At 40.2% G+C, this 27,918-nt stretch overlaps 1 protein-coding gene and 1 long non-coding RNA gene across 2 annotated transcripts; one reads left to right on the top strand and one right to left on the bottom strand.

Moving 5' to 3' along the window:
• Positions 1-660: 660 nt before the first annotated feature.
• LOC118495280 lies at positions 661-14,360 on the bottom strand. The gene is made up of 3 exons (XR_004897632.1): positions 14,260-14,360; positions 10,067-10,071; positions 661-675 (listed from the first exon to the last, which is right to left on the bottom strand). It is a non-coding gene; the product is annotated as an uncharacterized LOC118495280 (long non-coding RNA).
• Positions 10,931-23,470, top strand: LOC116050257 (metalloreductase STEAP4-like). The gene is made up of 10 exons (XM_031300236.2): positions 10,931-11,439; positions 12,249-12,356; positions 12,447-12,517; positions 12,641-12,728; positions 14,905-15,183; positions 15,308-15,402; positions 15,506-15,616; positions 21,417-21,459; positions 21,676-21,840; positions 22,468-23,470. Exons 1-10 carry the CDS (start codon positions 11,215-11,217, stop codon positions 22,717-22,719), a joined length of 1,437 nt encoding a protein of 478 aa, XP_031156096.1. The 5' UTR covers positions 10,931-11,214; the 3' UTR covers positions 22,720-23,470.
• Positions 23,471-27,918: the final 4,448 nt, after the last annotated feature.

The following is a 27,918-nucleotide window of genomic DNA, read 5'->3' as shown; positions in this document are numbered from 1 at the left end:
ATTTTACATAATACAATTTACAAGCAGTAGGCTACATAGCATATAAAAAAAACAAAGCAAACATACTTAATAACAATAACAAACTTAAAGGTCCCATGACATGGTGCTCTTTGGATGCTTTTATATAGACCTTAGTGGTCCCCTAATACTGTATCTGAAGTCTCTTTTATATAGACCTTAGTGGTCTCCTAATACTGTATCTGAAGTCTCTTTTGTATAGACCTTAGTGGTCCCCTAATACTGTATCTGAAGTCTCTTTTATATAGACCTTAGTGGTCCCCTAATACTGTATCTGAAGTCTCTTTTATATAGGCCTTAGTGGCCCCCTAATACTGTATCTGAAGTCTCTTTTATATAGACCTTAGTGATCCCCTAATACTGTATCTGAAGTCTCTTTTATATAGACCTTAGTGGTCCCCTAATACTGTATCTGAAGTCTCTTTTATATAGGCCTTAGTGGCCCCCTAATACTGTATCTGAAGTCTCTTTTATATAGACCTTAGTGGTCCCCTAATACTGTATCTGAAGTCTCTTTCCTGAAATTCTGCCTTGGTGCAGAATTACAGCCAGTAGAGCCAGTCCCACAGTGAGCTTTCCTTAGTATGTGCCATTTCTGTGTCTGTAGCTATTGAGGAGGAGAGAGGGGGGGCAAGGTGGGGGTGTGGCCTTGACCAACTGCCACTTTGCTCGTTTGAAAGCCATGATGTCTCTCTCTTTCTCATGGGTGGGCCAAATTTTCTGGGCGGGCAAAGCACAGAAAGGGGCGGTAACCTTGCTCGTTATGACCTCATAAGGAGGAGATTCCAGATCGGCCCATCTGAGCTTTCATTTTCTCAAAGGCAGAGCAGGATACCCAGGGCTCGGTTTACATCTATCACCATTTCTAGCCACTGGGGGACCATAGGCAGGCTGGGGGAACTCATATCAATGAAAAAAACCTAATAAAGTGAAATTTTCATGCCATGGGACCTTTAATTAATGAGATGTACCAGTGTAAAGATGGGCTATTAAAGTGCATTCAGTCCAAAGAGTCGTTCATAAAGTGCATAGAGTCGTTCATAAAGTGCTGTAATTCACAGGGTCAGAGTGTTCCAAGGAAGGAGCTGTTTTTTGTCCAGAGTTCTTCTTCTCCTGAGTTTAGTGATCACTTGTTTGCACAAGTCATCACTATTTATAACAGTCTGTTGTATAACCATACAGCATCTCGTTTTCCACAACTTGAAGCATACAATACATATGATTATTTGTAACAGTTCCTTGTGTTTCTCTGGTAGAGTCTCATCAATAATACAGTACATATCAGATTTATATGAAAGATCACATTTTACACCATACACTTCTAACTTGTTCCAGACTTCTTTTGCTCTGTAACAGTCCATTAAGAGATGCTGTTGTGTCTCATCTTCGTCGCAGTAAATCATTGGACATTTTTGTTGTTGTTACCAGTGTTGGGAACGTTACTTTAAAAAAGTAATTAGTTATAATTACTCACTACTTTTTCCAAAAAGTAACTGAGTTAGTAACTGAATTACTCTATAATAAAAGTAACTCGTTACCAGGGAAAGTAACTATTTGCGTTACTGTTAAAAAAAATAAAATAAATTAGAGTTGCTTACAACAGATGTCGACAAAGTCTTCGCTCCTGGACATAATGTACACATTACATGCACGTTCTTGCCTTTGACCACAATGATTTGAAGTAGTGCTTATATCTCCACCTTGAAAATGCCAACTTTTTATCGGATTGCTCCTGACTCGCCACCTCTACTGCTTCTTCGAATCTCTGTTTAGCTGTGTTGTGTGTGTGTGTGTGTGTGTGTGTGTGTGTGTGTGTGTGTGTGTGTGTGTGTGTGTGTGTGTGGCGCGTGTGCTGGCATGTGTGTAAACACATTGGCTCTGATTGGCTACCATGAAACATGACTCTGACTTAGCCAATCATAATCGCTTACCTCGTTATTAACCCACCTCCTCACTAGCTGTGAGCCAGTGGTGCGTTCGGATTACACAGTTTATTCAGTCAATGCATAGTAACGCACCGCATTTAACGTCCAGTAATGTTAACGGCGTTGTAACGATGGGAAAAGTAATTAGTTAGATTACCCCGTTACTGAAAAAATAACGTCGTTACCTAACGCCATTCTTTTAAACAGTGTTATAACAACCGCTCTGACAACAAGTCTGTTTACGGACATCAACCATCTCACGTCACGAATGCTCTCAGGAAGGTTATTTTATTTATTATTTATTTTTTTTTTTTAATTTCAGGAACTGGGTTCCTTCGTTGTGTGTTAGGTGTTTATATTTATATATCCACCATATTTATAATCATTAATTTAAAAAAAATCATTTTACTCGGGAGGCCATTCCAGTCTATTTGAAGTTTTTCATATTCATACATAAAATCACCATAAATGAGGTTATATTCTGGACCTTGTCTGGCTCCAGCCCGATTATAAAGAAGTCTTTTTTTATCAGGTTTATTAATCATTTCTCTCAGTGTGCAGAGATTATCCCACATTAAACGGCCTTTTATGGCACACGTTTGTTCCTTTTCTATAATTTCATCTAATATATAATTTAATCTATTCATAATTACTTTGGCTAATATTTTATAATCAGTGTTCATTATAGTCAGATGTCTTTAGTTATCAATGTCATTTTCATCACCTTTCTTATACAATAAACACATTACACCCTGATAAAAGGATTCCCCCATACAGCCACTGTTCAGCCCTTCATTATACATTTCTGTAAGGACGTTTGTTACATCATCAATATTTAACTGATAAAACTCTGTAGGCAGACCATCAGGGCCGGGGCTTTTACCAGCATTAAGTTGTTTGATGGCCTGCAAGACTTCATCCCTTCTTATATTTCCCTCAAGCTCTGAAAAGTTCAGAGAGCTGTATGAGGGCAGTCTATCTAATAAAATGTTTACACAGCCTCTATCTATTTCTATTTGTTTATGTGCATCTGCACATAATTCTCTGATCACTTGTCTTTTCTGTTTTTCATCAAACACTACATCACCGTCCTGTTTCTTTATAGATTTAATGAATTTACTTTGAATTTGCTGTTGTCCAGCTTTAAGGGTGTGTATTAAGTTTCCACTATTATCTGTATCTGTTTGTTTATAAGTGTTATAAAATATTTCATAATTTAATCTATCTTATTATTATTAAATTTTATCTTATCTTATCTATTTGTGCTTTTAATTCCGACATGATTTCATCATCTGAGTTTGATCTTTTCTTCATCTGTTTAAAATTAACATATTGTTCCATTAAAGATTTATACTTTATATTTTTAATCTTATTTATTTCTCTACATTTAAATCTGAAGAAATCTTTTAATCTTCGTTTTAATAATTCCCATAATTCAATATTCCATTTAGTTAAACATTTTAATTGTAAGAGTTTATGAATTTCTTGTTTTAATTCTATTAATAAATCTGAATCCTTCAGGCACTCGCAAAAATCGCAACACACATCTATTAATTTGGCTTCATCACATATTTCTTTTAAAAGCTTACCTTCAGTCTGTAATTTAAAATCATTGGGACTAACTTCGTCAAAATCTCAATACTTTGGTTTACTATTATTTTTACCACATCATCACATTTCCATCATCATCAGCTGCACTTTGCATGCTCAATGGCGCCCTCAAGGGGTGGCCATGGCCACCCTGATACAATTGCTGCCCCTCAGCAATTTCCTAAACAGAAGTGGTCGCCATCCAATAAATGCAATTCTTCATTTGTTTGAAATCTCCAAATGTCAAATGTTTGTGATACCAAATCACAGCATGGATTTTTCTATGGTGTTCCTTAAGGTCTTAGTGTCTTATTGTGGTATTCTGGAGGGATTCTTAAATATTTTTTTTTTTATCAATCAAGTGGTCAGAAATGGTCAAATATTGCAGCAAATCTGTGTAATAAATGGATTTAACCCAAAAATAAAAAAATAAAAACTCTTCAGGTTCCCAGCTTTCAGATGATGTATACCACTTCTATGTGTCATCAATTCCATGCTGTTCTATTCTATATAATTCCAAACACAGCTTTGTAAATGAGTCATGTTAAGATGTTACAGTGTTTTCCAACTGCTTACACACATTTTCAAAACTATGTCTCCTTTTTTCAAAACTCTACACACAATTCCCAAAACTGCACACACAAAATGCAAAATGCCTCACATCTCCTTCAAAATGAAACACTGCATTCAGAATACCATAAACACATCTCAAAATGAAGCATTTGCATCAAATGGCAAACACTTTTTTCATAATAGTAACTTTTTGGATATACCATGTACACACTGTTGTTCTAAATCTAAAGCTCTTTTGTCTTCCATAGGCCTATATCTACATTTACAACGTTCTAGAGAGAAAGTAATCTGCTGAGAGGGGTTGAAAAGTGCACTTTAAACAACAATGTAATGTTACGGTAAAACAGAAAATATTTATTGGGCAAAACATCACGTTTGTAAGAGTAGCACAGTGTTGTATACAGTAGTATGAAACAATAAAACAAAACTACAACATATACTGTAAACCAAAGGTATCATTTTTAGAAAAAAGTGTGTGTTTGTGTGTGTGTGTGTGTGTGTGTGTGTGTGTGTGTGTGTGTGTGTGTGTGTGTGTGCGTGCGTGCGTGCGTGTGTTGTGTGTGTGTTTGTGCGTGTTTGTTTGTGTGTTGTGTGGGGGGGGGTTGTATGCACTTTGTGCAAAACAAAGTCTGATTGATTTGTAATGCTGAAATAGTCATTAGATAGTTGCATGCAGTATGGACACTACTGTAAAGCTACTCAGGGCTTCTCTCGTTGGTCAATCCGTGGTTGATCACATGATGAATAAGTGTGGCCCTGATCTCATCAGAGATGGCTCTCCTTCCTCTTCTTCCCTCCTCCTCCTCGTTGTCGTCCCCTGTCTCTCCCTCCTCCTCCCCTTGCTCTCTGTCTATTGTTGCCATCCATTGTTCAAAACAGGTAATCTGACCTTTGACCTCTGTATAGGCCTATACTAAAGCAGTGATTGGTTAGTGTTCAGTTATGACATAATGTGTTTGCACATGTGAGGTGTGTGTGTGCCCTGGTAAATAAGTGTAGCATTTTGATTGGTTGTGTTTAGAAAAGGAAAGCAAGTCACTTCCTGTTAGATTTTTGTGTCTTGGGTAGAGAGTGTGTACTGTTTTGAAAAAAAGTGTTTTATGCAATTTAAAACTGAGTGAAAGGCTGAGAAATAGCTTATGGTTTTAGAGATTTGCTGTGTAGTTTTGCACTTTGAGTGAGAGGTTTCAAAAATTGTGTAACATGAAAAGATTTTGTGTGTAAGCAGTTGAAAAAAACTGTAAATACGTTTGAACACACTGCTGTTGCTAACCTAAAACACTTTTAGCAATTCTACTTCTCAGTGATTAGAGTACTGTAAATGAAGTACACAGAGCAAGTACAAATATACAATAAGTTCATCAAACACTACACAAGATCAATGCTGCAGACTCAGGAAAATATAATTTTTTTTCTCTCCATATACCCAAATCAGTCAACATGTCAACATGGAGAATAAACAATAAAACAAGTCCTAGTTTTCATGCTACTACTGTAGTGTGCATAACACTGTTAGCACCGCAAACAACAGACAAACATAAAATATGGTATCCAGTACAGGTTACAATTACAGAAAAAACAACAACAAACTAAAAAATTATCTGAAAAAGTACAGAAAATACTAGACATTATCTCTTCGCCTAGCTGGATCTGGCCAGAGAATTTCATCAACATCTGAGGCAATATCCTCATTGGCAAGACAACCATCTTGAATGTCGAATCCATCCTTGCACAGCTGTGGCGTCGACTTGGTCACAGGCGTCCTCCATGGTCTGAATGAGGGCTACCAGTGCCTGGGGCCGGAGATCGTAAACCCTCGCGTGAATATGGGCCTCTTTCCTCCTTGTCGTTCTCGACCCTCAATCCTCAAATGTGACAGGGAGGGGTATCAAAAGTGCTGATATGGTGCATACAATGAGCAGCTGATTACTGTAACTGTAGACAGATTTTCTTTTACCTGTTTCCTTGTCAAAATATCCTTATGACAGATGCCACTGTATATCTAAGATTTGGCTGAACTCTTAGTCCAGGGTCCGTGTACTTGGTGGCCAAAGGATTTTCGTTTTGAAAGGAAAAAAACAAAAACGAAAAACGGCCAGTTTCCCAATTACCATTAGTAAATAGGAAAACAAAAAACGGAAAACAACCCATTATTCGTTTTTTGTTTTGATATTAAAAAACGGAAAACGAAAAACAATCCGATTGTCTTTGATGTATTTGTAGATGGAACTCGGAAATTAAAATACGTGTGTATAAGTTAAGTCGTATTCCTTAATTTTGCATTGGTATTTTTTTCGTGACCCGGAAGTTACTCCCGCCACGCCAAGACCCGCCCTTCAATAGCATTTATTGGCCAGTACCGCCTGTAATATCCGTTCTGTGCATGCGCATAATTACGTAGTAGAAAACTAACAATGTCCCTGTACGATTTGTAACTGTCGGTACACGATCCATCCTGCCTAGCCCGATGGACTGTATATAAGTAACATGTGTCAACACTTTACGACCAAACATTACAACTTTTTTATTAAATCTTTTTTTATTAAATCTTTATTATACAATAGTCATAGCTACAAACATTCGAAACTTGTCACTGATCCAAAACCGTGTAGCGACATCGTTGTTGTGTTGTTTACGTTAATGTTTTTACCTAATACTTCGTCTTGACTAATAACCATAGACTGTCTATTATTAATGCGATGAAGTGTAAACGTACATAAGTGTCCTTTTGAAGATGGGATGACAGCTCTCCCAGCCACCACTGCTGTATACCACTATAGTAGCTACATGCTAACGGCAGTAAACACTATAGTAGCTATAGTAGCTGGCAATGTTGTTAAATTCTCCCCAATTCCGGGTCACATTCCTGCTGAAACATGTCCGATTGTGTAGTGTTTGGTCCGCGATTTTTGACGTTAGAAAGTGCTGCTTCGTTCCACTACAATCTAACGTTAGCATACTCATAGCTAACTATTGTAGATGCATGCTAACGCGACATAGCGGAGCATATATAGCTAGCTATGTACGTATGTAGCAGGACTTTGTACCGTAAAAAATCACCAATAAAGGCTTCTAAACCAAATACTAAACAAATACAAATACAGTAAAGTGACCGGAATTAGGGGTGAAATGTCCAGCATTGAGCTACATAATAGTTTGCTAGGAGTTAGCTGGTCTCTCACAGAGATCTCATTTGTAGCCCTGTTTTTACCTGATACTTTCATAAAAGTACAAACACAGTGAGAGGTATACACATGCTTAAACTTTATTTAAAACATGGTTAACCTGAAGCAGGACGGAGTCATGACTTATAACACCAAAGCAAGGCTTCTAGCTCAGGCTAGCTAGCGTTAGCAAATTACCTTCAAAGTTGCAAAGAAATGACGAAACGTAAAATTTGAAGCCTTTATTTAATTTGCTACATGGTGTTGTACTGGATGGCCAGACGACCCTCCATATATCATTAACAGATACTTTAGGCAACTCCAGCAAACACCTTGTAAACTTCATCTTTGCCATCATAACGGTCTACTGTCACTGTCTAATGTTTTCTTCCGGTAACCGGGAATGTCCAAACATCCTTACGCCAATGCGTGCATAGAGCTGTGAAGTTTGCCGGTGTTCGCGCAAGCGTAGAACTGATCAGGCAGTGCACAGAACGGATTTTACAGGCGGTACAGATCGGGTACTGACAAAGGAATAAGATTTATACACACATTTTAATTTCCGAGTTCCATCTACAAATACATCAAAGAAAATCGGATAACGAGATTGTTTTTCGTTTTCCGTTTTTTAATATCAAAACAAAAAACGAATAATGGGTTGTTTTCCGTTTTTTGTTTTCCTATTTACTAATGGTAATTGGGAAACTGGCCATTTTCCGTTTTTGTTTTTTTCCTTTCAAAACGAAAATCCGTTGGCCACCAAGTACACGGACCGTCCAGCCTCCCTCAGCCTCAATCCATGGTTCACAACATGGTCCACTAGTGTTGCGTGACTTTCATTTGATAAATTTGGTCCTCTTCTTCTTTGAGCATATTCTCCGGCTTTTTTTGGGGAGGTCGCTCGAACGGGGTCTCGCCCTGGGTGTAATTCAATGTAGAACCGCCACTTGATCTGACCCATTAACTTTACAGGCCACTCATTGAGCACCAGTGCAGCAGGGGTCAGTGGGGAGATTTCACTGTAAATCTCTACAAGGATCACAATGGTAGCTTTGAGAGAGAGAGAGAGAGAGAGAGAGAGAGAGAGAGAGAGAGAGAGAGGAGTAGGAGGAGGAAAAGCACAGATTGCAACACTGTTCCTGACTCTGTCCAAAGCCAAGACAAGTTTTACTAAGGATATCATCTACTGCCAACCAGCCAGCTGGACTTTGTTTTCTTCTGTTACTCATTTAAAAGCTCTACAAAACAAAAAAGGGCTTTGACAGCTTAGCCATTTTCTGAGCAAATGATGACTATATTTGGGTTGTTTTTCAGTCAGGCCCACTCAGGTTTCTGCCTTAAGAAAAGCTGTTTTTAGATGTGGCCTTTTCTGGCTGTGTCAGGTCACGGCCCGCAAACCCAAAACATAACCTCAAAAGGATAGCTCATACGAGGACACTTTGTGCCTCAAGGTAAACACAAACAGCAGATGTGTGGTGTGGAGGATGTGAAGTGAGAAGACAAAATCCTTGCTGTACTGTGCAACCATTCTCTAGCAGGACTTCTAACACACATCCCCCATCTCCATGCATTCTTTTTGACATCAAAACACACTCTGCAACAAATCTTTCCACTGTAGGTAGTTAATAATTCATCCCCCCTGACCATGTTATTCACTGAATAATCGCTTCAGTTATTCATGTTTCTGATAATCCATTACCTGGGGAGCATCTGCTCTGATAACCCCACCATTTTAGAAAACCTACATCACTTCTTCCGTCTCTTCAGCTATCTAGGGTCTAAATTCCACCATAGCCAAATAGCACATAACTCTACACTTTACCAAACGCAACACTGCATTAAAAAAATCAATAATTTTGATTATAGTACAATGATCTAGAAAGGAGGATGTTACTGTATCAGTGAGCCTCATTTCATGCATCAGAATTCATTAGCATAGACTTGTGGCTCTAATGCACACTGCATTTTGCTTAGACAATCAGATATTGCGCAGTGTGAAGCCAATCATGGTAATTGCTCTGGCCTGGGAATACTAGACGGTCCAATCATCACCCTTGCCTGGGAGTGCCTTTATTCACACTTGACATTTGATATGTGATTGCTGCTTCCATTCAGTTTTGTTTTGATCATCAGAAAACCACGCACACTGTTTGAGGCTATGATTGTTTGCCGTGTTGCTCAAAAGTACTTGAATGCAACGCTTGTGCTCTCTGAGGTCGAGCTCTGTTCTTGGGCTGTTACTAATTGATCTTTGTACTTGGCTTTAGAGGGCAAGGAACTCTGGGTCAGTTATTATAACTAAAACCCCACACCACAGCGCATACAGTAAATAACACTGACCTGCCAGATTTACATTAAACTGCAACACTTTCAGATCAATTTCTATCAGACATTTTTTTGTTCTAATTTACAAAAACAAATTATTTTCTTTGTTAATCAAGTGTGGACCCCCCCCCCCCCCCCCACCCCCCACACACACATTTAATGAGCATTTAATTTAGGCTTCAGGAACGTGTAGGAGAAAGACTAAAGTGATTGTTTACCAAACAGTGCTTACACACGTGCGTGCGTGCGTGCGTGCGTGCGTGCGTGCGTGCGTGCGTGCGTGCGCGCGCACGCGCACACGCACACACGCACACACACACACACACACACACACACACACACACACACACACACACACACACACACACACTGGCCACATAGTGAAGCAGCAGAGCAGAGGGAATAGGATAAAGGATAATTACAGTGGTAGGACAGGTCACTAGGCCCGCGGTTCACCTCAACCCTGAACACAGAAACTCTTCTGGACCTCTGGGAAAATAAGAAGGGCTGCACTCAGAGGCCAACTTCAGTTACTAGGCTAAAACTATTAATTACTCATAGGGCCAGCACAAGATAACACTATAATTGGTGGGTTTGCCTATTCCCATGAATCAGCAAGCGCATCTTCTGACTACCATATCAGTGACTGATTATAAGGATTGGGTTCTTTCACTCCAAGTGCACAGCAAATAACCTCCTGCTAATACAAAAAATGTGTGCTATTTGTTTTGCACACATGTCAAAGTAATTATGCACTTGATAGGGCATGTGAATTTTATGGTCATATAATGGAGATCATGCAGGGGAAGAGAGGAGGGGGTTAGGAGCATTCCAGCACATTGTGTTTTCATACCGTGACCTAGACTTGGCCCAGATAGTGTGTTTGTAGAAAGCCCAGTGTTACTGCTTCCCTGTTGTAATAGTTAAACAGTCAGATAATCATATTCTTGTCTGAACTGCAATTAGGACACTGGTTAAAGATTTGATTTTTTTTAAATTATATTTTAAACATGTTATAATCGCCTTGGAGCAGCTGATATTAGAATCTGTCTCACACCGTGACAAATGAATTGGGACATTCACTTACTACCTTTCTCTGTTTGTGTTTCATAATGTTTGTAGTCAAGGCAGTGATTTGGTTAAACACACTATAATGAATGATGAGAATGATGTCTGCTTTCCAGAAGAAGGCCATGCTTGAAACTTTGCCACAAAACTTCCCAGCACAAACACACAGAGACATAGAGTGACACCCGTGCCAGCAGAGACACACATACCTCCCACCTTTTGCAATGGAGTTTCCCAGTTTAGACAGACTTCACCCTGATCCATGGGAGGGGATGGGCCAATACAAAAACTGACTCAAGCCAGTAAATCTGTCAGTCTAAAGAGTAAGGAGTTAGAAGAGCAGACACATGGACTTGAGGGGCAGACAGACAGAGATTTGACGACACTTTTTTCCACAAGCATCCAGATGAGCTGTTACTTTGAAGACTACTATTTTATTACATTTGCCTTGAATCTGGACATATTACACGTTTTGACAGAAAACCCGGTGCAGTGGTTCGTTCTGTCAAATCCACAGGAGATATCATTGATGTTTGTGTCGGACTGTGGCCATGTCGGCTGACAAACTGAGCAGCGTGTCAAAGGAGGTGAAGCCAGAGAGCATGTCGCTGTATCCTCTGGGCACAGCAGCTGCCCCTGAGCAGGAGCTGCTGTGTATCTTTGGGACAGGAGACTTAGGGCGCTCTCTGGGCCAGCGTCTGCTCCATTCTGGCTACAGGGTGGTGTACGGCAGCCGCAGACCTCACAGCTGTGGCCCCTTGCCTCAGGGAGCTCAGGTACAACACACTGCATGACGTCGTCTTCTCAAACTCTGGAATTCAACTTTTTTCCCGTCTTTTTTTGTTAATTGTTGCTGATTTCAGAATGTGTGTTGCATGATGGTCCTGCACCAAAACAAATAACTGTGTAGATAGAAGTGCATAGATAGTGCTGGGGGGGAAAAGAAACAAAAGTTGTTATCAGGCTTGGAAAGTTGACTGAGCTAAACAAGGTCACTGATAATGTGAGTGTTCATCTGTGTCTGCACATGATGCTGGGTTTTGTTTTCATCTGTCATGCAATATGTACTTTACTAGTGTAATGTGAGGGTTCGGTATGTGGTGGTGGATCACTCTTTATGAGAATAAACAGCAGGATGGAGACAGATGACTTTCTCAAGCGGTACTTTACTGAACACCACTCACAGTCACAACAACAACACTTCCCCCGTTCGGGCCTTCCACATGACTGAAAAACCAATCAGAAGCGAGAACTTAGACTGAGGTAAACGTGAGGGAATCAGAGAGGCAGATTCAACAGAATATCCTGACTGTGTTAAATATATAAACATGTAAATATGTAACTAATAATTGTGTAACATAAATATGTAAATGATTAACTGACTAAACATTGTAAATACATTTCTAGTAAATTAACTCAAATATAAATTATATTAAATTCTGAGCCTTACAACTTTCAAATATGAATGAACTCCACTTCTAAATTACACTAGTGAACTATCACTGAACATGCCGAGCCTGTTATAAGTGAATGTGTGGCCACTTGTAATGGCCATGGATGACAATAGCGTTTGTATGTTTTGCAGGCAATGAGCCACGAGGCAGCAGCCCAGTCAGCCAGTCTGGTCTTTCTTTGTATTCACAGAGAACACTATGACTTCCTGGAAACACTTGCACCTCAACTCCAGGGAAAGGTACCTTGTTGCACAGTCAGAATCCATAATGTAACATAGCAGTTGGTTCATTTCTAACTTTCCATCCACTCTGATTTCATTGATTGGAAGGTGCTGGTGGACGTCAGCAACAACCTCAAGAAGAATCTATACCCAGAGGCCAATGCTGAGTGTCTGCAGAGGTAAGAGGAAATCAGGCAATAACGTAATTGCCTAAAATATTGGGAGATTTCATGGTTCGTGTGGTTCAAATCACCAACAACTGGTGGAACATGAAGCGAAACCGTTTGTTGTTTGTTGTCCAGGCTGATCCCTGGAGCTTATGTGGTGAAGGCTTTCAACACCTTGTCTGCATGGGCCCTGCAGAATGGACCCTCAGATGCCAATAGACAGGTAATAAATGTGTTAGTGATGTTCTGTTTTCAATCAAATATTTTAGTATTTTTAAGTGTATTTGACACTTGCTAAAGATTTTTCTTCTTCTGCTATTTAGGAATGCACCTTTTTTTTCTAATGGTGACAAGTCTCATTTTAGAATTAAACTATTCAGTACTGCTTGTTAAATGATGTGCCTGCTGCAGAACTACAAGCATTTTACAATTGACCCTTCGCTAAGCCATGCCCGAAAACCGCCACAGGCCAATCGTGGCTTAGCAACCGTAACTAGGGGGAGCGAGCGAGGGAAACACCGTACGCTGAAGCGTTGTGCAAATCCGATACCCGGTATCCTAAAAGTTTGGACGGGGCGGTGGAATTTGTTCCCTTCCTGAAACCTAAAACCCAAGGGGAGAAAGGCCGGGCGTGGATCAAGCAGTGTGGGAGGTCCCATTCACAACTAGCTAAATGTCGACAGTATTAACAAAAACACATACGTTTGCTCCAAGGCAAGAACACCCTAATGTTAGCTAGCTAGCTAGCTAACTCATCACAGCATTGCTTGGAAATAATGACGGTTCTTTGTTCATAATGCATATATTTGAACGTAAAAGAAAGGACAATTCCGGCGCAAAACAAACCTAGGTTAAATAACAGATGTGTACCCACTCGATCGCTCTTTGGAACATGTTTTCATGCTAATCGAATGTGTTTGGAGCTTGTAACAAATCGCTATTTATACCATAAATAATGAGGGTCCCTAAAATGTTAACCGAAGCATTCTCGTATACAGGCGGCCGCGGTCTTGGGAGCTACTGTCTTTCTAAACTATCTTTTTAATAAACTGTCTGTACAGTTACAATTTTCTCAATGCTTCGGTTAACATTTAGTTAACTCATTATGCTACTGTTGAAGTGTGGTGATATTTTGAGCCTTTTTAGTGGTATAAATAGCGATTTGTTTTTATTTCCCTGTGCCCCGAATACTAGCGTTGTAAACTAATCTGCGGTCCACGCTAGCTTGTTACAAGCTCCAAACACATTCGATTAGCATGAAAACATGTCCCAAAGAGCGATCGAGTGGGTACACATCGGTTATTAACCCGTTCTTAAGATGATTAAAGGCAAGACGGAGGCTCACTGACATACTTTAAAATATATTTCAGCATTTTGTTAATGGCTAAAAATATAAGCAGGAGAATGTTATCATTGCAAAGTGGTCAGGCTAATGTCTTGTGTTTATTCCACAAGATTTATGGATAAGCTGTTTGATTTATAATTATTAGATTATTTTCAAATGTCACTTTCCCTGCTGTGCATGAACATAGCTGTTCCTCAATTTGTGCGTTTCCCATTTGAATGGTCAGCGTATGAGGTGGCTCGACCTATAGGCTTTAGCTTCAATTTTGATTAAATTATTCTCTAATTGGTTGCATATTATGTCGTGGATATATCCCACAAATGCATACTGCAGTCCCTTTTGTCTTGCTCTCTCAGATATTTCACCTGTTCGCCAAAAATTACTAATTATCTCCTTGGGAATGTCTGACACCGGTGCATACATACTGTAATAGACGTGCCAGGCACGAAAGCTTGTCAGGCATAGCAACAGTAACTAAGGAGGGCGGGGCTTAGCGAAGGGTCAATTCCCTGATGTGTTCGCACAGTGGGGCGTTGACCAACAAGTTAAAAATAATAGTCTCTTTCAGAAAGGAAAGCATTTCAGTCCAAACTTAACTAATTTTGAAGTTTTGATCAAACCAAATCCAAGTAAAAGAAGCCAAATCTGAGGAGTCAGCCTCGTGTCTTTGCTGTGAATGCCATCTCTGATGTATCCTTGAATCAATTAACTCCACAGTGTCTCTTAGATCTAAGCTCTCTATCACTTTGTCTCTATCATTATGTATGTGTTGGTGTATTTTGAGCACAATCAGCAACATCACTAGGAGTTGATTGAGCACTGTTTTACCTGCTTTCTTCAACTAAATTAAGTATTTCATACAGAAAGACACAGGCATCTCCAGGTACTTTTATGTTCAATCCCTCTGGAGTCAATCATCCTTTTATCATTGTGTGTACAAATGCATAAACATAATGCATAAATATGAAATAATGTAGACATACAGTATACTCTTCACATGGGGCATTTCGATTGCTTTAAAAGCTATTGGTGTTGTCGTGTTTCCATGCTCCAGGTGTACCTGTGTGGAAACGGTGCTGAGGCAAAGCAGGCAGTAGCAGAGGTGGCCACCAAACTTGGCTTTGCTGCTTTGGATAGAGGTTCTCTGTCAGCAGCCAAAGAGCTAGAGGACTTCCCACTGCAGCTGTTCCCAGAATGGAGGATGCCGCTATACGTGGCCGTCGGCCTCACTGCCTTCATCTTTGTCTATGTGGTCATTAGAGATGTTGTCTATGCGTATGTTGAACAGGGGGAAGACAACTCCTTTAGAATCATGGTGTCCCTGGCCAACAAGGTGAAGACTGTTTAGTGTTTCTAAAAATGTAGCATTTTTTTCTCTTTTAAAGTAACTAACTTGGATCTGGGGCATGTTTTCCTCACAGTAACCACTTCTGTGTTCACTGCCAACCTTCTTGCAGGTGTTTCCCATTGTGTCTCTCATCATGTTGTCTCTGTGTTACCTGCCTGGTGTCATAGCTGGTTTCATTCAGCTCTACAGAGGCACCAAGTACAGGTCCGGCATTAAAACAGGATAGATTTAGATTTAGTGTCTGCAGAGACAATTTCCAATATATTTCAAATATTGTATCCTGCAAATCAAAGTATGTTTGTTTCAGGCGTTTTCCTGACTGGTTGGATCGCTGGATGCTGTGCAGGAAACAGCTGGGACTGGTAGCACTTGGCTTTGCTTTTCTACATATGGTCTACACTCTCATCATCCCCATAAGGTATGTAACAGGTGCCCCATACTACTTCAAAAATGTATTTTAGTAATTTTAACTACAGTCACTTCAGCCAGTTTATTAGGAACACCTAGCTTAAACTAATCTGATGTAATAACAGCCCTGCAATAAATCATTCCTTCATGAAAATATAAATACATATAAATATACTTTATGTACATTTTAGACACTGCGTTTTGTGCTGAGATCTAATATATAGTCAACCCTCATTGATATAAATTGAGTTACAGGGCTGTTGCATTTTATTTTATGATAGGTTTCCCAAACCTGGCAACTGAGTGTGTACTGTAACAATACAAGACTAGTAGGGTAATTATATAGCATTATAATAGATAGACCCTACAGAGATAAAAAGCATACTGCATGAGAGTTATTTATTTCAGGGGCCACCGGAGGAATTTTGGGACCTTTAGTGAAAATAGACATGCTCCTCCCTTCACCAGTAATACATTTTGGATGATTGATGGATCATGATTCTCCATGATCACATGGGAAAAAAGGAATGACCTTCCCCAACAATTTATTGATATCTTCTGTACTGGTTTGCAGTTGGCAAAGACATATAGATATCCATTATTTTTTCACAGCCATGATATATGTGACTAAACCTCTGCATTCTCATCTTACACATCACACTCCTCTGTTACGGTGTGGTGGCCATTTCAGTAGATTTACTCACTAACATTGTTGTAGAAACACAATAAGCACAATTAGCATGGAAACTAAATGCACACTTCCTGCATTACTACATTACTTCAAATACTAAGTTACACATCTAGTAAACTAGTATTCACATGAAATAAAACAATAAAACATTGAGACCATTCAGCAAAGCACGCTGGGTAATTCAACACTGGTTGCTATGGACTCGTCACTAGGCTTCCTCTGTCATGTCTATTTTAGCATATAGGTAAATACGGTGGCTGACAGAGGCAAACGCCCTGCAACTTAAGAAAACACATGCAAATAGACAAAACACAAGCAAATTAAGAAAACATCTTCATTAATTTGGCAACACATGCGCAGCATTTAGCAAACGCTCTGCAAATGCACACAACACAACCAATTACATAAACGTGCTGCAAATAAAAAACGCTACAAAAAGAAAAGCACACAAACCCCGAAAACAAAGCAACAAAAAAACGCTGCATCCAGATTATACAACGGAAGTTCTCCAGACTTCTAGAGGGAGCAGCTAAGTGGAACAGCTTGAATTTCGATCCCATGGGGAGAGAGCGCTCTGCCTTTTTATTAGAGTCGGTATGGCTGCAGCCTGGAGAACTCCCGTCTCATCCCTCCCGTCCGTAGACTGTATATTAAATTAATATATATATATATATATATATATATATATATATATATACAGTCTATGCTCCCGTCTCATGCCCTCCCCGCAGGTGCCGTCCCCGAGCTTCGACTTTTCAAAATAAAAGCTTGTGTCTGCTCCGCTATGTCTCCGTATGTACTTTGGTGTTTTGGATGTTTTTGAACTAAACAGTACGGTAATCATGCTAATGAATACAATAACTTTTTCAGCAGATGTCTTACTTACAACACGATGGAGTTGGCAAAGCAGTTTTGTGCGAGCGGGATTTATGCAGTTTGATAAATCCCACGGTAATTCGGCTGGTTTACTAAACAGGGAGGGACTATAAATCCTGTCTGTTTTTTTGTTTTTTGTATTTCAAGAGCGAATTGCTCCACAATATAAATACAGATTGATCACTTATTTTGTTGGTAACCGTTGTTGTATAATCACAATATTACACTTGAGGAGGCCTACACTTCAGTGATGCGCCTTTCGGACCTCACAATTAAATCCTCTCATGTAATATGGCTTAAACAAACGTCAACGTTAATGCTGATGCAGTTTTAAATGTTTTATCACCACGAGTTTACAGACGTCTCTGCTGATTGAGTATCGTCTGTGACCTGAGCCGAGACACACCCACCAAACGAGAGAAAACATATCTCAAACATAGACTTAATATATACTATATACTATACTACTCTCTCTCACTCTCTCTCTCTCTCTCTCTCTCTCACTCTCTCTCTCAGTCTCTCACTCCCCCCCACTATATGTATGTAATATCACCGGGACCGAAAGGATTTTTAATATACTATTCATCACCTCTTGCCCCCAACCTCTAATGGGTCACCTTTAACAGACAGACTGCTAGAAAGAACGACTAGACCTGACATATACTTAGATTGCTTTTATCCTATAAACCCTCAACAATTAATGTTAAAGGTCTCTTCAGCTAAGCCATCTACCTGTCTCTTGGACCCCATCCCAACGAGGCTACTTAAAGAAGCGTTACCCGTGGTTAACACTTCATTGCTAGATATGATAAATATGTCTTTATTGACAGGTTATGTACCGCAGTCATTTAAAGTAGCTGTGATAAAACCTCTACTGAAAAAACCCACCCTCGATCCTGAGGTCTTAGCCAACTACAGACCTATATCTAACCTTCCCTTTCTCTCCAAGATCCTTGAGAAAGTAGTCGCTAATCAGTTATGTGATTTTCTACATAGCAATAGCTTATTTGAGGACTTTCAGTCAGGATTTAGAAAGCATCATAGCACAGAGACGGCACTGGTGAAAATTACTAACGACCTTCTAACTGCTTCAGACAAAGGTCTTGTCTCCGTACTTGTCTTATTAGATCTTAGTGCTGCATTCGATACTATTGACCATACCATCCTCTTACAGAGACTGGAACATTTAGTTGGCATTAAAGGAATCGCACTAAACTGGTTTAAGTCCTATTTTTCTGATCGATCGCAATTTGTTAATGTTAACAATAAACCCTCCAATTACGCTAAAATTAACCATGGCGTTCCTCAAGGCTCAGTGCTTGGACCAATTCTATTCTCCTTATATATGCTTCCTCTAGGCAATATTATTAGGAAACACTGAATTAACTTTCACTGTTATGCGGATGACACCCAATTATATCTGTCAATCAAGCCAGACGAAACCAGCCAGCTAGCTAAACTTCAAGCTTGCATTAAAGATATAAAATCATGGATGGCCTACAATTTCCTGATGTTAAACTCAAACAAAACCGAAGTTATTGTGCTGGGCCCGAAACACCTACGAACCTCATTAGCCGAAGATATAATTACTCTGGATGGCATTGCCCTGGCCTCCAGTACTACTGTCAGAAATCTAGGAGTTATTTTTGATCAGGATCTATCCTTTAATGCCCATCTAAAACTAGCCTCTAGAACAGCCTTTTTTCACCTTTGTAACATTGCTAAAATTAGGAACATCCTGTCTCAAAACGATGCTGAAAAACTAGTCCATGCATTCGTTACTTCCAGGCTGGACTATTGTAATTCCTTATTATCAGAATGCTCAAATAAAACCCTTAGGACTCTCCAGCTGATCCAGAATGCTGCAGCGCGTGTTCTGACAAGAACTAAGAAAAGAGATCACATTTAAAAATAAAATAAATACAAGTAAAATACAGGATTGAATTTAAAATCCTTCTTCTGACCTATAAAGCTCTAAATGGTCAAGCTCCTTCATATCTTGAGGACCTCTTAGTACCTTATTGTCCCACTAGAGCATTACGCTCCCAGAATGCAGAGTTACTTGTGGTTCCTAGAGTCTCTAAAAGTAGAATGGGAGGCAGAGCCTTCAGCTATCAGGCTCCTCTCCTGTGGAACCAGCTCCCAATCTGGGTTCGGGGGGCACCGTCGCTACATTTAAGACTAAAGTGAAAACTCTCCTCTTTGATAAAGCTTATAGTTAGGGAGTGAGGAGTTGCAGTGAACGCCTAGACCGGCGGGGCAGGGTGCATAGCTGCAGACACAGCACCCCTGCTTCTCTCTGCTTCTCTTTACAGTCATCATATTTACCTATCGTATAATCAATAATATAGTGCCTCTCCTAGTTATGCTGTTATAATTCTAGACTGCCGAGGAAGTTCCTTCTTATGACACGCTCTTTTCTTTTGTTTCCTTTTATGCACATCCTGTCTCAGAAGTGCTTGTTACTCACCTAGCTCTGGGGAGTTTACTCCCCGGAGTCCTTATGTTTCTTCTTCGCCCAGAACATCGCCTCGGATTAGGGCGACACCAAGACCTGGGTCTTGGGTGCAGCTGTGGCTATGGACCTGCTACACCCTGCTACGCTCTGCGATTCCCTGCAATGCCCGGCTACGTCCTGCCGCATCCACCGCGTCCACCCATGCTCTGCTGTGCCACGCTACATCCTGTACCGTCATAACCCCAACCGTCAGACACCGCCCACTAAGAGTCTGGGTCTGCCGAGGTTTCTTCCTAAAAGGGAGTTTTTCCTCGCCACTGTCGCAATAGCCACTGCTAATGCCTGCTCTTGGGGGAACTATTGGAATTGCTGGGGCTTTATAGAGTGTGGTCTAGACCTACTCTATCTGTAAAGTGTCTCGAGATAACTCTTGTTATGATTTGATACTATAAATAAAATTGAATTGAATTGAATTGAATTAAGTCGGGTATGGCTGCATCCTGGAGACCTCCCGTCTCATGCCCTCCCGGCTTGGTGCAGTCCGCAAGCTTGACTTTTCAAAATAAAAGCTTGCGTCTGGTCCGCTATGTTTTTGTACGGTGTTTTTGAACTAAACAGTACAGCAATCATGCTAATGAATAAAATTATTTTTTCATCAGATGTCTTAGTTACAACACGATGGAGCTAGCAAAGCAGTTTTGTGATTATATGTGCGAGCAGGATTTATTCAGTTGGGGAAATCCCACGGTCTCTAAAGCTACAGCTCAAATTGTCTGGCTGACTAAACAGGGAGGGACCCATCTGCTAGCGATAGGGGCTGAGACTGAGAGAGCTATATGGAGCTACATGGATAAATATGCACCAAACAAGCCACTTTGAAATGTTGCTGTTCTCACAAATACAAAAGTTGGATGACCCTCCCCCCTAGACTAAAATAATTGGATGACCCTCCCCTCAACAAAGAATAAAAATACATGACCCTCCCCTATTTTCCTCCGGTGGTCCATTCCATAAATACTGAACGGTCCCTATGTAACCAGAAAATTCTGAGAATTTGCCTTCAGTTTCATAGAAATGCCTAAATAAACGTACAGGGACTCCTGTTATAGAAAAGTGCATTATTAGAAGAAAGAAAGACAAAAAAAAAACTGGAAGTCACACTGAAAAGAGTTGTCAAACTCTTTGCAGAGTGGAGCTAGGTGGTTGCTAAGGTGTTTGTAATGGATGAGAGGATTTTGATTGGCCGTTGTTAAAAATAAGCATGAATTTATATGAACATTTATACTAGCATTTTGTCACAGAGGTAACTCAGTTGTCCTGTGACCTAAAGAGTGGAAAAAAGGATAATTCAGATGTTCAGAGTTGTTGCTACTGCTGCTACACTGTCATACTCCCTCCCGCAACCTCAGATCCACAGATGCCAACCTCCTTTCCCCTCTCACCTGCCTCAAGCACCGAACCTGGGGGCACAGGGCGTTTTCTGTTGCTGTCCCCTCCCTCTGGAACTCTCTCCCCCAACACCTCAGACTTTCCACATCACTGCTAACTTCAAAACCACACTCAAACCCAGCTGTTTAAAGATGCTTTTAACCTGTAACCAACTTAGCTGTTTCTATTTGTTCGCATCCTGTTTATGTGCTGTTTTGCTGCACCTTTTTCATATTTATCTCTAGTTGTTGTTTTTTTTACTGATCTTGCTATTGTTTTTCTTTGTGCCTTTGAGTACCTTTTAAAGCGCTATATAAAATAAATGTATTATTATTGTTTAATAATTTTCTTCCCTAGATATTATGTGATATTCTGGGGTTCTGCGAATACCATCTCACAGGTAAGACAAACATGCAGCTGGAAAAGAAGCACAGGAATTTCCCCAGTGTGGGATGAATAAAGTCTTATCTTATCTTATCTTAAGCTAAATAATAAGCATTAAAAGTACTGCCTTCATATACAACTATACATTGAGTTGTCTTTGCATAATGCTGTACTGTTTCAGTACAGAAACTGTTTATACACATCTCTCTGTCTTGTGTACTGTCACTTTAAGATCAGGGAGAACCGAACGTCAGTGTTTGACACCACCACGGCCTGGCGTTCAGACTCTTACTACTCTATGGGGATTCTGGGATTTGGCCTGTTTCTCCTGTTGGGAATAACCTCTCTCCCCTCTGTCAGCAACGCTCTCAGCTGGAGGGAGTTCAGTTTCATACAGGTACAGATGTTGTGCATCCCGTCAAAATGTATCTGAATCCCTGCATCCTGTTTACACAGTGAAACACTGGCAGTCACAACTGGAGGAATGTGGAGCTTCCAGTAGTGCTGGCTCTATAGTCTCTCAAGAAATCTGTCCAACAGCTTAAGCACATGTTTGTGCCTGTGTGTCTTTTTAAAATGAAATCGGTCTCACTACAGGGAACAAACTCATTCATAAATGTAACTGGGTCATGTCAAGCTCATTTTCTCATTCCACACCCTCCTCCCCTTTACTCCAGCCCAAATTAGAGCAGTGCTTTAAATGTTAAGTTATTCATCACATGTAATTTGGGGGGGCATACATTATGTCTACGGAATGGATCTACATGCCTGTAAATTTGCAAGTGTATATGGTGTATGCACGTTCTCTATCTACAGTAGTTGAATTATCACTATGTGCATACAGTACTGTATGTGTGTGTGTAAGTAGATGATTGTGTTCACATGTATAGGTTAAAGCTAGTCTCTGTAAAGGTCAGTCTATCACTTACTGAGCCTATTACACAGTAATTAGTTCTGTGTTTATTAGTGCAAGTGTAACTATGTGAATCTGTGAATGTCTTACTGTTTTTTTTCTCTTTTCCAGTCCAAGTTGGGATACCTGACAGTGTTCTTCTGTACCTTTCACACCTACCTGTACGGCTGGGACAAGTTCCTTCGTACCTACAAATGGTACATGCCTCCGGCCTACATGCTCTCTCTGGTGTTGCCTTCTGTGTTGATAGTGCTCAAGCTGCTGCTCCTTCTGCCCTGTGTGGACCGCAGCCTCACCCGCATTCGACAGGGCTGGGAGAGGACTGATACGCAGGACGGCAGTGAGAAACCACTGCTAACATAGAGACTATTACAGACACAAAAACAATGGTATGCACTGAAAAAGGCCAACACAAAGACACCACAGTGACTTGCCTTCTAAGAGCTCTATTATCAGGTAACCCCAGCTCATTGTTTTGGATGTCATAGATCCAAGACTATGCAATTTACACTTACTGTTCTGCTTTCTATTTTTAACAAAGTCAACAAAGGCAATTGATTGAAACTCCTTTCAGTCTCTCTTTGTGTGATCATATTTGAATTGTTCCATTTTGTAAAGATAGTATATGATACAATGGCACTGTGTAGGCCTTTATCAGTTATACAAATACCTTAGAGCAGTGATCTCAAAGTAGGGTCCGGGGACCCCCAGGGGTCTGTGGCACTCTGCCAGGGGGTCCGTGAAAGGTTTTCAGATGAATTCATTTAAATCACCATGACGTTTTCTTTCTTTTTACAAAAGGCTTCATAGCTCAACGAATACCATTATAAAAATCAAGATTTATGATAGTTAATAGATTACGCTCCAAACTAACAAATCTATAACTCGTATAATCTGCAAATATGTTTAATACATGTCTAATACATATCTATTACATTTTTCTGTGTTGTTTTTTTACATAACTAAGACTGTAGAAGTGTAAAAAATAGGCTTTGTCAAATTATTGCAAGGGACAGATAGAGACGGAATATTCTCTATCTTGTAAGGGGTCCTTGGTTCTAAAAAGATTGAGAACCTCTGCCTTAGAGAATCATAGACACACGCATTAAAGCAGACGTATAGGATTTTTTAGGATTTTTGGATCTTTTGTTCGTCCTTTTAATGTTGCTATATGTCAATTGTAACCACTGTTCAATAAATTTAATTGTGACTGAACAGTGTTGCCTTTTCGCTCCTTCACCCTACCATATATACTGTCTTTCATCTTATCTGAAAGCTCAGTCAAACTGAGAGAGGTTTTTCCTGCTGAGTTGAGTGTGCTCTGTCTAGTCGTCCCGGTCTGATCCCTCTCCAGGGTTCATCCCTCCGGCTGATCTGATGCCGTTCTCCAGGAAACATTCGCTCTGAGCTGCGGGCTTCACCCAGCTGCTACTGGATCTCATCACATCAGTGGAGAGAGGAGCATGCGGACTCCTCCATCACTGAAGTCCTCTGCAGGGAGGATATGATATTTGGATATGACAGTACAGATAGGCCCTTGATGTTGTGCTGCAGCGAGTCATTTAAGTTGATCATCAAGGGAGTTAAGAAAGGATAGAACTGATAACTGGTAGTTGTTAGTGACACATGATTAAGCATTAAACTTGGATAAGTGGGCATGCACACTTGCAGTATGTTCTCACATACTGTACATGAATGCATTCAAAACACAGGGCACAAACACACACCTGTAGTGTAGGAAGACGAAGGAGGGAAAGAAAGGGAAACATGAGCCAAACAAAATTATTCATCACATGGTTTTAATCTCCTTAAAACAAACAATCACAATTTGAGAGGCTGGATTTTTTTCTAGTAAAACAAAGTGGTCTGGGATTGCCTCCACATGGCTCTTAAAGACCGTTCCCCAACTCATCAAGTACCAACACTTTGTCACTGCCCCGATGCACAAGGATCTCACATGCACTAACATGCACGCGTGGACAGACCGCCTATGAAAACAAAGAACAGAGAAGGTTGGATTACAACACACACAGAGGGAGTGTGACTTCATTCCATGCTTAGGACGCCATTACTCCACTAAGCTATAGTGGCACATAGCAAATAGTTGTTTTCTGCTACAGTATATTATTGTTTTGAATTCACAGCCCCTTTAAGTAAATGTTTTAACAGAGAACCGGTTGCTATAAACTGTATTTGCAACGTATTGTACAGTGTTAAGTCAAGGCTTTTAGTTTGATATGTTATTTCACAATTATTGTTATTGCAAAATTGCCAAAGAAATATAGAAGTAGATAAAGGAAGGAAACACAGAGTAACACAGATAGAACTAGAAAATGCATTTCCTGCAGAAAATGTGTGGGAATGCTGAATAGCTGAATTGCTAAAGCTAAACTGGATGAATAGCTTAAATCAGTAAGAAGAAGTCGAAGTAGTGAGAATAGTTGAAAAAGTGGAAATTGGTAGAATGAGTATGAATTTCATTAAAAAGTTGAATAACACTGCTAATGTATAAAATAATTTATATGTTAGATAATATTTTATCTGAAATTATGAATCAGTATGGAAAAATTACAAATGCTGTGAGAAACATTGATGAAAATGTAGAAATATGGAACAAATTGTTTGAAAAATCTCAAATGCATTGCACTACACTGCTGAAAAACTTGGAAGTTGGAAGCTGAACTGCACATAAGATTGTTAAGATCTGAAATACATTTTAGAAAAGCTGGAAGCTAAACTGTAATACTGTCAAAAGTGGAAGTTTCAATTAATTGACTAAAAAGACTTATCAGCCATATCCATTGCAATGAATTGTCTGAAAAGGCTGAAAGATTGCTGATGCTGTCTGTGAGAAAGTGTTGTCATGGTGACGAGTGTTTGTAAACATCCTTTGATCAGTTAACAACCGTGTCACCTGCTGTTAAACTGCCACCTGTAAAAAATCCAGAAATGATCACTAAACTTAAACAGCTTTTTCACAAAAACTGTAAAAAAATATCAAACTGAAAAGCCATAGCCTAATTCTTTCGTGAACATTTTAAAGTTTGTTTGCCGTTTGTAGGTGAAAGTATGGAGGGGCTGAAAATTTTGGGAGCGGAAGAAGATTTGAAGGATATGAAGCATGCTCTCATTGACTTCAATGTTAAAAAAAGTGTTAAAAAGCTTAATATTTTAAAAAGTATAAATCGTTAAAAAAAAGTAGTAATAGCTGAATGTATGCAGAAGTTACGGAGAGCCAAAAAAAGTACGGAAGAGGGAATTAAAAACAAGAAACAGACAGACAGACAGACAGACAGACAGACAGAGACAGACAGACCGAGACAGAGAGAAACAAACAGAGAGACAGGGACAGACAAAGAGAGACAGAGACAGAGAGAAACAAACAGACAGACAGAGAGACAGAGAGAGACAGACAGAGAGAGACAGAGACAGATAGAGAGACAGAGACAGAGAGAGACTGAAGCTAAAATTCCATCCAATCGAATGATCTATCGAATTATCTGAAGTTCGGTAAAAAAACTCATGCGAATAAAGCTGGTGAAAGTGTGTTTCCATCCAACGGCTTTAAAGCGAATAAAAACCTGTGCGTAATGACGTCACATGCTGTTTTGCGATCAAATTGGTATATCGAATTGATTTTAGACATCTTAAGGTGTTTCCATTCATTTTCGCACTGAATCGCACAACATTCAAGCTAACTTTTGCAAACAAAGTTTTGCCAGACAAAATGGATCATGCCATCTACCAACAAATGATCAATATTGCACAAGTTGTAATAGTGCTTATGTGCCAGCTGATAGCGACATATCAAGCTATAATAAGAAAACAATGACGCTATCAACACATTGCTATGATGATGCAGATGGAGGTAAATGCCCGACAAAGGAGGCGGCCTGTGGTGTGGGAACGACAGCGCTCCAAATTGTTCTGGGAGATCGTGGTTCAGAGACACTTCACGGAAACCCTTTGGTTGAAGCATTTTCGGATGACCAAGACAACATTTGACCTGTTGTGTAATTTTATTGGCCCGTCCCTTTTCCCAGATGTCGCAAGCTATCGCCCTCCGGTTCCAACCGAGAAGCGTATCGCCATTGTGCTCTACAAACTGGCTACATGCGCAGAGTAGAGTGGTAGGCGATCACATTTGGAGTCAGCAAAACCACCGTACACCGGTGTGTTTACGCCGTGTGCAATGCCATACGAACGAGGATGATGCGAAGGTATATATACCTAACTGGAGTGGATGAGGCGCATGATATCTCGCTGCGTAACTCCAGAGTGCACCTTGTGCCATAGGTGTATGGCGCAATAGACGGGACTCACGTCCCGATTAGACCCCCTGCTGAAAGCTAAAGGGATTTAGTCAATAGAAAGGACTGGCCATCAATCGTACTACAGGCTGTGGTAGACGATCGTTGCATGATAAGGGACATTTGTGTCGGCACTCCCGGTAGTGCGTCTCCTTGTTCGTCCACTTACATCTGTCTTTGTTGACACCCGCCATGTGTGCAAACAGAGCAGAAATACTGGGCGGAAATGAACTAAAACGTCTTCTTCTTTGTTTTGTGGCGGGTTGCAACCATAAAATGACCTAAAACTTAATCGCAATTCATTATTTATTCGGCAAATAACGTTTCCATCAGCGTTTATCGCATAAGCCGTATATCGATCAAGATAAAATCCGATGAGACCGAACGTATTTCATTTGAGTCGATATTCATGAAATTCTATCGAATTTTACTGTTTCCATAAAGCATTTTTCATTCGATATCACTTAATTCGGATAAAAACATGTGGATGGAAACATAGCTTGAGACAGACAGAGAGAGACAGAGAGAGACAGACAGACAGAGACAGACTGAGACAGACAGAGAGAGACAGAGAGAGACAGAGACAGACAGAGAGACAGAGAGACAGAGAGAGACAGAGAGAGAGACAGAGAGACGGAGACAGAGAGAGACAGAGAGAGACAGAGAGACAGAGACGGAGACAGAGAGAGACAGAGACAGAGACAGAGACAGACAGACAGAGAGACAGAGACAGACAGACAGACAGACAGACAGAGACAGACAGACAGAAACAGACAGACAGAGAGAGCCAGACAGAGAGAGACAGACAGAGAGACAGAGACAGTCAGCCAGAAGTGGAATGCAAAAGATGTAGACTAATGTTCATATTACTGCCTGTAGTATTCAATTCAACTGTCTGTGAAAGTATTGTCATGGTAACGTATGACCAGTGAAAACACCCTTTGAAGTCTGTGATGAGATCTCTTTGATCTTTAATCAGGTTAACGACCATGTCACCTGCTGAAACTGTCAGCTGTGCCACACTGGAGGTATTCAAAAACACAGAGCAAGCTCTCAAATAAAGCCTCAGACTGCTAAAACGATAAGGGCTATCAATGAAATGATGTAATCGTGACCACCACAAGGCCTTTGTGAACGTATTCATGTAAAATTTATGTTGATAAACTTAAAAATGTGGGCATATCAGCGATTTAAAAAAGTGGTTCGCTCTGCGTTTCGCTCAGAAATGTGGAGAATGTTAAACAGGGCAGTA

This window comes from Sander lucioperca, chromosome 6, assembly GCF_008315115.2.
Source record: "Sander lucioperca isolate FBNREF2018 chromosome 6, SLUC_FBN_1.2, whole genome shotgun sequence".
NCBI lineage: Eukaryota > Metazoa > Chordata > Actinopteri > Perciformes > Percidae > Sander > Sander lucioperca.
This window is presented reverse-complemented; position numbering and strand designations above follow the sequence as displayed.

What these genes read in the sequence shown, in the direction of transcription:
- LOC116050257 (XM_031300236.2), top strand. Translation starts at nt 11,215, where the DNA reads ATGTCGGCTGACAAACTGAGCAGCGTGTCAAAGGAGGTGAAGCCAGAG. An exon ending in TGGTGTCCCTGGCCAACAAG is followed by an intron (nt 15,184 to 15,307) that starts GTGAAGACTGTT and finishes ACCTTCTTGCAG; the next exon opens with GTGTTTCCCATTGTGTCTCT. An exon ending in CTGCGAATACCATCTCACAG is followed by an intron (nt 21,460 to 21,675) that starts GTAAGACAAACA and finishes TGTCACTTTAAG; the next exon opens with ATCAGGGAGAACCGAACGTC.